Genomic DNA, 10732 nt, shown 5'->3' on the forward strand with positions numbered 1-10732 from the left:
TATACCTTTCTTTCCCATTTTTTCCTGGCAGTAGGACTGCTAGGTTCCGAATTAGGTTTCTTTCTGTCCAAGATCTTCGCGATACTGTCGTTCTGCGCAGGTTTGAATTTGGCGATAGCATCGGTGACACTAGGCCTAACATCCTCCAGAGATGGAAGTTCCAGACAACTAGAGAACAAGTCACCGAGAATTTTCTTCACACCGCCCAGCGCATGGAACGGATTCGCCGTCATAGGTCTGTAATGTGGATCCCTTCTGCTTGCCAATTCCGCTACTCTCCTTGCAGAATGACATCTCGCCTTGTCGGAAGGTGTCGCATTATCGCAACCTCTTGCATCAGCTGATTGGCTCCGAAGACGAGCAGTTTTACGTTTAGTGGAACGTCCTTCTCTTGTAATTTCGTCCATGCTGGACATGAGATTAGGATCCACGGATTGACGCTTGCCTATGTTGTTTTTAGATTCTTCATAATTGGTGATCATAGTCTCTAGGCTGGAGGTAATTTCTGGGAAAGTCGGTCTTGATTTTGGTTCATACTGAAAACAATGTATTGTGCCCAAGAATATACTTTGTATACATGTCGAGATGAGAAGTTGATATTATAAAGTATTTTGTAATCCGTGTGAAATAATATTGTCGAATATACGAACTAACATATTTCAGTTATGTACAAGAAATGAATAGAATGTCATCATTCAAGAAATTTTGATTATCCGAATATTTAAGAATTTAAGAATAGAATTAAATTTATAAAAATGAATTTTATTTTATTTAATATCCAATTGAATTTCTATTATCTAAATTAATTATTATTATTATAGTTATTTAAATATTATTATAATGTAATAAAATTGGAAATATATTTTATTACAATAAATATATTTAATAAAAAATTAGTTAATTAAATATTAACCAATTATTTTTCAAAATTATTTCTATATTAATATGTTATTATGTATTTTAGAAAAAATTGAATGAAATATCATATCATAAATTCTTATTACAAAATATTAATATATTCATGGAATTCTTTTATGTATATAGATAATTATAGATAGAGATAAAAAAAGAACATAAAAATTTATATGCAAAAATATTGGCTTATTTATTAAATTAAGAATTATTTAAATTTCTATCAGACTGAATATTTAATTCATTTAATTTTAACATAATACATTTTGTGTTAAGCCAGTATTATGTGATTTGATCTGCAGATCGCGTGAGCGTTTGTTCATTACATTTGTTAAATTAATTAATTAAATAAAATGATATGTATGATATAAAATACAATAAACATTTATTGGAACAGCCATTATAATGCATATTGCAATTTCCATAATATTTTTGAATCTCTAAATATTAAATATTGAAAAATATATTATTACATTAATATATATATTTTTAAATTATATATTTATTCAACAAAAATAAAAATATTTGTTATAATAAAAAATTAGTTGAATAAAATTTTTAGAAAAAAATTGAATAAGAAGGCAAAGATTATAATAATCGATATTTCAGATCGAAAGTGATTGCAGCGCCACATGGATCATCGATAATCGATAATGCTAACGTTATAACATAATTTTGTATTGATAGATGATATCAAAAAGTATTTCACAATTTTGATTTTAATTATAAACAAAATATCGAATATTTAGAAATCGATGATTCACGTGATAAAAAAATATAATAAATAACTCGTAAACTTCAATTATTTATGACTTAATAAATATATTTCTTGAATAATAATTTAATTTATCATGTACAATTTTTTATTGATTATATCAACTTGCGTAACTTCCAATGTAATTTATTATATATATATAACTAAAATTAATTTTTCAAAGATATCCCATGAATATAAAGTAATATTTTATATAAATAAATACGTATTGTATAAACGATTTAAATATTATTATGAAAATTAATTATTTAAATTATTTAAATTATATTATATAAACGATTTAATTATTATTATTAAAATTAATTATTTAAATGAAGTTCTCAATATTATATATATATATATATATATATAAATTTCGATAAAAATTGAATAAACATTCCATTTTACTCACAGTGCAACAATTGAAGGCGAGCTGCAGGAAGGCTGGCGGCGGATCAGCTGCTGCACAGATCTCTGCCACGGCTAGATAATCGAGGCCAAAATTATCCGACCGTGGTAGAACATCCGGATCGGCAGGCACACGGCCGATAAGCTCACAAACTACTATGCCGAACGAGAAAACGTCTGATCTATGATCGTACCATTGACCCTTCAAACATTCAGGCGACATCCAATACGGACTGCCTACTGTGCTCAATCTGTATCCAGAGCTTGGATCTGGAATTTTTGCAGCCAATCCAAAATCTCCAACTACGGCGGTCATTTCAAAAGTGTTCTCATCCTTCTTGATCAAAACGTTCTTAGACGTGAGATCTCGATGGAAGAGTCCACGACTGTGAAGATAGGTCATGCCACGTGCTACGTCCTTTGCTAGATTCATTCTGATTAGATGGGGTAAAGATGTGTGCCTAGACATGATCAATTGCTCTAAGCTGCCACCGTTTATATATTCTGTCAGGGCATGCAATTGTCCCTCGTGAACGCAAACCCCCATAAACCTGAAACAGATGAAATGAATTTATTATTGTTTGTTATTTAACTGGCATCAATTGTCATAGTCATTAAATTTATAATTCTATATTTAAAATCTATAATTATTAATTAAAATATGTTATTTAAATTTTTTTTGTTTTTTAATATATGAATCATTCAAAAATTAATTTATTTTTTTTTAATTATTAAATAATTAAAATTAAAATGTATAGTCAATGTTTAATTTTTCAGAAATTAAATGATATACATATATGTTCTTTAACTTTTGAAAAATCTTAAGAATTTTGTAAAGATTTAGAATCAGATTTAATTTATTTTTCCTTCAAAGAAATCAATATAATATAGCTTAAATAAGAAATTTCAAATTTATATCTTATTCAATTATTAATTATCTTAATTTTAATTATTACTATTCTATCACTATTGTATATTGAATACATTTTGAAGTATTTTATTGCTATTTTTTAAAATCTTTAAGCTGTTTTATTGATATATTCAAAGATTAATAAGTTTTAAGTAATTCTTTTTTTAATTATTTTTTTATATTTATTTTTATTTAATATTAACTTGAGATTAATTTATTTTCAAATAAATCATCATTTTTTGGAGAAACTTATATATTTATAAAAATTGTTAAATACCATACAATATACAATATAAATATATATATTCTTAATATAATTGTATATGAATCTATTCTTGCTAATAAGCTCCTAATCATTAGAATAAGTGAATCAAATCGACATGACAAAAATGAGTCTTAGAAAAAAAGTTAGATCTCGTTTTTCAGTCACAGGATTTTATTCAATTCACTCTGTAGGGCAAGCACTGCGAAAATTTTTCTCAGTACATAATTAGCAACATTGTTGCTATTATTGTAATCATCCTATGAGATTGGTTAGTAGTTGCGAGACTCTTTTTCTCTATCCCATTTTCTTCTCTATCCTCGAGTTCTCATTACCGAAATACCACGTAATCGAGGAAAGAGCTCGACTCCCTTGAAAAAAATCCACTTTGAAATCCTCTACATTTCAAGAAATTATTTTCTTCCATTCCAACCGCAACTCGAATCTTTCTACACATTCTAGCTAACAATAAATATTTTATTGTAATTTTGGTTTACGAATTATTCTCTCCTTTTTTCTATTTTTTTTTTTTTTTTATACTGACATATGTATCTGAAGAATTATTAAGTTAATCAGAACTAAAATATACAAAAATATAGAACAGAACAGAACAATATACAAAAATTTTTTACAAAATTAATACTAGTTTTTATTGATATATAAATACAATTGCATATATTCAATTATTTTCATGATGAATTAACTTTTGTCATTTGTAACATCTGTGCAATGCACATACTAAGTAGGTAATGCATAAGTAGTTTCAATATTAGTTTATATTCACTTTTTTTTCTATTATTATTATTATTGGTATACTTATATATATTTTTTATATTCACTTTAATTACTTGTATCATTCTTTAAAATATTTCTGCTTTCTTTGGTATAATATTCTCAACTATAACTATAATTTTAATTTCAGAATTTAATTTCTTAGATCTCTATGATTAAGTTTACATTATAAACCTAAATATTATAGATTCTAAATAAACACAATATAAGATAGATAAGTAATATAAATAAGAGTACCAAGAAATTTCAAATCTGTGATGTGACAATAAATAAATAAGATATTTGAGTTGAATTTTTCAGGTATTGTGTACGATATTTACCATATTTCTCTCTCTCTCTTTTTGTTTAATTTTAAATGGAAAGGCCAAAGAACCAAAGATGGAGAAGGCGAGGTGAATATTTTTTCCAACGTTCAACGAGGTTTAATTACCAACCACATCGTGATTCTCTTTATCAATCCGCGCACGAAGCGCGAAGTCGTTTCGCTCGTTACTCATCTTTCCCTATAAAGATAGGCGACCTTCGTGTCGAGGATAACTCAGGACGAAGGTCTACGATCCAGATGTGCATGAACGATGAAAGGATGGCGAATACGAGGTGACGAATAAGTATTGTCAATTTTTATTCTAACTTGAAACTTGAATGACAGAAAACGAATGAAAATATTGTTTTAGATTTAACTTTGAGTGATATAGTGGATTATACAAGGTGAACAATTATGATGGTACGTAAATAATACTTGTTTCTCTGAAAATTCAAAAACTATGGGATTTTTAAAGGCAACGTGTTGAGTAATCAAAATAAACGCTATAAGAGTTAATACATGAAATATGATTTAAAATTCATTTTTTAAATTATGAACAATTTTGAAGTATTATTATATATTATTATATATAATTTTTATTTATTTTGAAACTGGTCCTCCAGAGATGATAAATATATCAACACTCTCCATATGTAAACTTTTTCCTATTCAATTTTTATTTCTTCTCCTTTTAAAAACAAATACAACAAAGGAAGTTTATCACAAATTTGTATCAATCAATGATAAACAGACTATACAAACAAAATAAAACAAAAAAAAAAAAATAATTCATATATGAAAAATTTAATTCAAAATTTTCTTCTAGATATTTCATTGTACTAACTTTTCTCTACAGTTCGTTTAACAAACTAGAAATACTTACACCCTTGTTAAACTCATTAACATCGCCTATCTAACGCCCATACCTCGACGCCAGTTTGTTTGACTCGTCTGCCAATACAATTTGTTAAAATGGAACCGAAGAGGAGCAAAATCAATAATAAATCTCTTCCCCCCTCCCTCTTCCCTTTCAAAAACGATCATATCGATACAATCAACATTAAAACAAATCGTCCACTCGCAATCATTTACGATATATAATAGAATTAATAATTATCTATAGAAAATATTTTTCACTGTGAATAATAACAGTGACGTCAAATCAAAACTTCCAAACTCTTGAGCCGATATATACGTTACACGTTAAACATCTTCAATACACGTGTTTTAATAACAATACGAATAAATCGCATATTTCCATTACAATCCGCAGCAATATCGTGACAAAGTGGCCTTTTCACGTGCACGAGAGGGCACGTAAGACGATTATGGAGCGCCCGTATCGATTCGCTACAGCGCACTCTATTAACACCCAACAAGCTTCCAGAGCGTCGCTGGTTGGAACGTTTAAGAGCAACGATTCGGGCCACGGAAGCGGAAAATTCGAATGGGCCGAAAGATTTTCGTGACCTGCCTCCAATTAGCCTCAATCGAGCACCTGCATTTCTCATTCGAGAGAGAATTTTCTCATTCGAGGATTTTCTCGTCGATTTGTGCCCGATTGAATATTCAAACGGCAATTTTCTTTCTTTCTTTTTCTTTTCTTTTTTTTTTTTTTTTTTTTTTTTTTTTTTTTTTTTTTTTAATGCCAGTGAAAACGTGTTATTACCTGATCTGGAATTCTGCTTGGTTCTCTGCTCGGTTTAATCGGAGCGAAATATGATTGATCACACGTTGCATTTATGCATGACTCTCCGGTCCACAAGTGTGACACTTTTTGTTTTTCAATTCGTTCGATATAAATTATTGTTGAATTAATTGAATCGAAGATGTAATTATATTCAATATAATTTTAACAACTACTTAAGTGATCATAAATTTAAACGATTTATCCTTTATGCTAAAAATAATAAGATAAATAAAATAAGTTAGAAATCATTTTATTGGTATTATTTGAGCAATTAAATTTCATTAGAAGTAATTTAAAATATTATATTCGATTTAAAAGATCAACTCTTTAATTTCAGACATTTAATGAAATTTTAAAAAATAATTAAAAATAAATTTATTTTAGTTTGACAAACTAATGTTGTATGAAATTAATTAATTTTTTATTGTTTATTATTAATTCATTCTAGAAAATATTTGAATAAAGTTGGACAGATAAACATTCGTACGAAATATACTCGAAGAATATAATAAACATTTTATCAGAATTTTATTAACGAATGATCTCGTAACATTAATTGTGATAATTAAAGAGTTGTCTATATACTTTTGATAAGCTATGCTACATAAATGTGTCATCGTGAATAATAGCTTCGAGGATCAGATTTCAAAGGAAAGAGAAGATAGAATCTACGTTGGAAAGGAAAACACGCTTATCACGTTCGACTCGACTGATTCTTGCCAGAGATTAGATAACTCTGTCGAGGTGATTTCGAGTTTAAGTCAAAAGGATCGGTCGAATCGATTCATTACATTGAAATATTAATACGTGATAAATAAAACGTCACAATTAGGAATTTGATTCATCCATCATCTTCGTTTATATATAGTTATGTTAGGTGATGACACAACGTTATCTTGTCAGAACTAAGATAATAATTGTGAGTAATTAAAATACTCGAAATATTCTGTCTTCTCGAGTATCTGAATTTTCAAGATTCATTGAAATTCTCTAGTTCCTTAATTATTTAATTCTCGAGCTAGTTTATTTCTAGAATAATTAATATATAGAATATATATAGATAGAATAATTAATTAAAAATATAAATCTGAATTTTTACCCGAGTTGTATGTAATTCTGAGATATCGATATCTGATATCTGAAATTAGGAAACGTGTTTAAACTTTAGAATTATCGATCCTTGTAATTTATACGAATCGTATCACGTATTATTTGCGAAGCAACAACGAGAAATTTATGATTCTTATCGAAAATATGTACAAAATATATCTCGATGAAGATAGCAATGGATTTCTAACCAGGCTCGATTAAATCGCGATGAAAATAAATTACAAAGTAGAAATTGGCAGAACGTTGTGCTTCATGCATAAGAACTTGTTCTTGACGAAAAAAAATTCGACTCGTTTCATGCAAGTCTATATTCTATCGCGAACAGTAAACGAGGTGCGATAGACACGTGTAACCGTCGATTAAATTTCACTACACGGATGAATTAATTAAACGCGTCTAACGAGTCGACGTAATTAACAATAACGTGAATTTCATATATTTTCGTTTTCAACTTCGAATTTCGCGCCGTTATATATCATTGAAAAAAAAAAAAAAGTTCGCTCGATATCGTCGCGACCTACGTTATTAACCAAAAAATTTCTCGATCGATTCTATCTTCCCTTTACGCGTTGAATCCTATTTTTTCAATTTTATAATTCCAATTCTAATTAAAAACTATATTTCGATCATTCAATTCGAGACAAATTCCGAAAAAAAAAATTCACTGTTATATTTTCGATCACCTAACCTATTTACTCTGAAATTAATCCAACTATTTTTCAAATATTATATTTGAATTTCGTAATGCATCAACGATTCTAAACTCTCGATCATAGTGTATATCAAGTTTATCGCTACAGCCAAACAATCGAATCAGCGGCCGATGAATTACCAGTCAATTTATTTTTATCGCGATATCCTCGATAGGAGTATCGCGACTATCGACACGATTCGATTCGCACGCACGCCCGCAAATCGCGTTGCGAGTCGATAATTTTGTGCCGGAGCGGAGAGACCAGTGTGATTTTTCATTGGCTCGACTCCTCGCACTGTTATCGATTATGTTCGAGAAAAACACTGGTACCCGCGTTCTTCGGCGAAACTACTAGAGATAAACGTTGATACGTTCTAAACGTTCCGATAAGATAGGCGAAATTCTTATAAACTGAGAACGATAAATATTATCGTCGCGTTCTTTCGTGATATTTCTCGATATCGATTATATACAAATCTTATAACATTATAAACAATAATTTGAAACGAGAAATTTCTTTAGGTTTTCTTATTGTAATACAAATTTAATGTGATAAATTATACTGTAATAATAACATTATATATATATATGTTTTTTATTTTTAAATATTTAAATATTGTTCGTCTATTATAAGAATGTTTCTATGATAAATTATTATATTATTATAATTAATTATTATATTTTTATTAAATATGATAAATTATACTTTTTGAATTTTTATTGATCTCGAATTAATCGAAGGTTGCTATATCTCGATGAGAATGGAAAAAATTTTTAAAAAACTTTTCACGATTAGAATCGAAAGAATGCAAAGTATGAGTATTATTTTTTTTTGACCTTGAATTAATCAAAGGTTGCTACACCTTTATTTGCAAAATACACTTATCAGCAAATGACTATGGCTTTACAAGTTGAACTTGTAACAATAATAAAAAGAAAAGAAAGAAATGAGAAATACTGTACTAATCTCTGTAATCACGAGCCACGATAACAATCATTCTTCGTGATCTCGACAGAGATTTAAGTTTACTTTCAATCACGTGAAAAATAAATACATAATAAATTAATAGATTTAGAGATTATTTTATAAGACTTTAGTGGATTTTGTTAAAATGAATTCGAAATATTGAATCGGCTCGGGCAAATTGCAATGATTATTCACGAGCACGCTCCAAGTAATTGGCGCCAAATATTTAAAATATCGATTAATTTCATAGTAGATGAAGTTCATAATAAATCTCAACCTTGCTCTAAAAACTAATAATGGAGTCAAGTATATGCATCATAAACGAATTTTTTAAATAGATGTATCGAATCCTCTACTTTTGTAAATAGCGTCAAATATTAATTTAGATCAAATCGCGAATGAATATTTCGAAGAAGAAATAATTAAATAAATTTTATTAGGTTAAGTTAGGTTAAATCCTCTACTTTTGTAAATAGCTTCAAACATTGATGTTTGATTTAATCAAATCATCGCGAATGAATATTTCGAAGAAGGAATAATTAAATTAATTTTACTAGGTTAGGTTAGGTTAAACTAGATCATGGTAAATAGATTTAAATTCTTCATAAATATTTCGAAAAGAAAAAAGTATTTTCAAGTAACATTCAAACATTGATCGAAACTTTGCCAGTATCTTATTAAAAATTCTCTGAAATCTCATTCAATTCTAGAATCTCTATGCAATTATTAAAAATGTACAGCAGTCTAATTATTTTAACATTGAAATCAATTTTTCGCATACTATAATTCTCATACATCTGATTATAAGTACACTCGACTTTACACCCTTCTAAAATATATTTTTAAAAAAGTTTATACATTATTTCCAAAAAATTATTTCCGAAAAAATCGAGAATAAAATTATAATCAGCAAGGACCAAACACAATCTTCACATTATTGGCTTATTAAAAATGTATCGTTCCAAACAAACTCGACGAAAATTTAATCAAAGTTTCCTATCTTCTATATTCCATTTCTCTCTTCCTTTAAGCCTCCCCCCTCCTTTCTCCCTCTCTCTCTCTCTTTCCTCTTTCTCTCAGCTTCTCCTTCTGGTCTGGACATAGAGGTCTTCACGGATATTTCGCGGTTTCCGCAGCCTTCGACGGAGAGAAATGCCAGAAATAAGATCCTCTCGCGGGATAAACACACACAAGCGGATCTGGGCCAAGCCGTTTATATCGTTGGAATGCGTTGTCGCCGCGGATGAGCCGTGTCTAGTCAGGCTGCGGAGCGGTTACAGGCCGCCATTATGTCATAACTAACGTAAACCGCGAAACTCTTTTTGGACGTTGCACGATTGGTGTGCAACCGAGAATCGACGTGATTTGCAGACGTGCTTTTGCACCTTACCTTGGTGGAAATTGCCCTCTCTGAATATAATATGTTGAAGATATATATTGCGGATCCCCGCAACAAAATGACAATACCTACCGTCGGTATAGCTCTCGACGCTTCGAAATTAAAATTATATTCGAGGAAAGGTTATTACGTTGCAATTGTTCGTACGGGAAAAGATTAACCGTAGTTTTAACAGCGTTTCTGAGATATTCATGTGAAATCATTACGATACGTGATGAAAGATATACACGATGCGTAAGGGGAAAATGAATATTATTTATATAATTTGATTTATAATTGTACGATATTTTTTTCTTTTTTTTACGAAGAATAGAACTTGTTGGAAAGTCAATTCGAGAAGATGAAACAAACAAAAGAACGAGTATACTAAAATAAAATATCGATCGAGGCTTATTTATTATGTGACAAGCAGAAGTTGATGCAAGGTGTTATACATCGTATCGTACAAATAATTGCTATATAAATAATTATAATTTGCAATTTGGAATACAGAAAATGCTTTCGATTTCTTCGAAAAGAAAAAAAAAAAA

The 10732-nt window shown here is 29.0% G+C and overlaps 1 protein-coding gene across 1 annotated transcript in view; it reads right to left on the reverse strand.

The window, feature by feature from the left end:
- The window catches only part of LOC102675551, a 57658-nt gene that overhangs the window by 2188 nt on the left and 44738 nt on the right, over positions 1-10732 (reverse strand). Inside the window, exons 4-5 of the mRNA XM_006614999.2 lie at positions 2079-2625; positions 6-536 (exon numbers count right to left, since the gene is read on the reverse strand). Coding sequence (XP_006615062.2) covers positions 6-536; positions 2079-2625 — 1078 coding nt within the window. The remainder of the gene's footprint in view (positions 1-5; positions 537-2078; positions 2626-10732) is intronic.

Source organism: Apis dorsata, unplaced genomic scaffold (genome assembly GCF_000469605.1).
Source record: "Apis dorsata unplaced genomic scaffold, Apis dorsata 1.3 scaffold_207, whole genome shotgun sequence".
NCBI classification, from domain to species: Eukaryota; Metazoa; Arthropoda; class Insecta; order Hymenoptera; family Apidae; genus Apis; species Apis dorsata.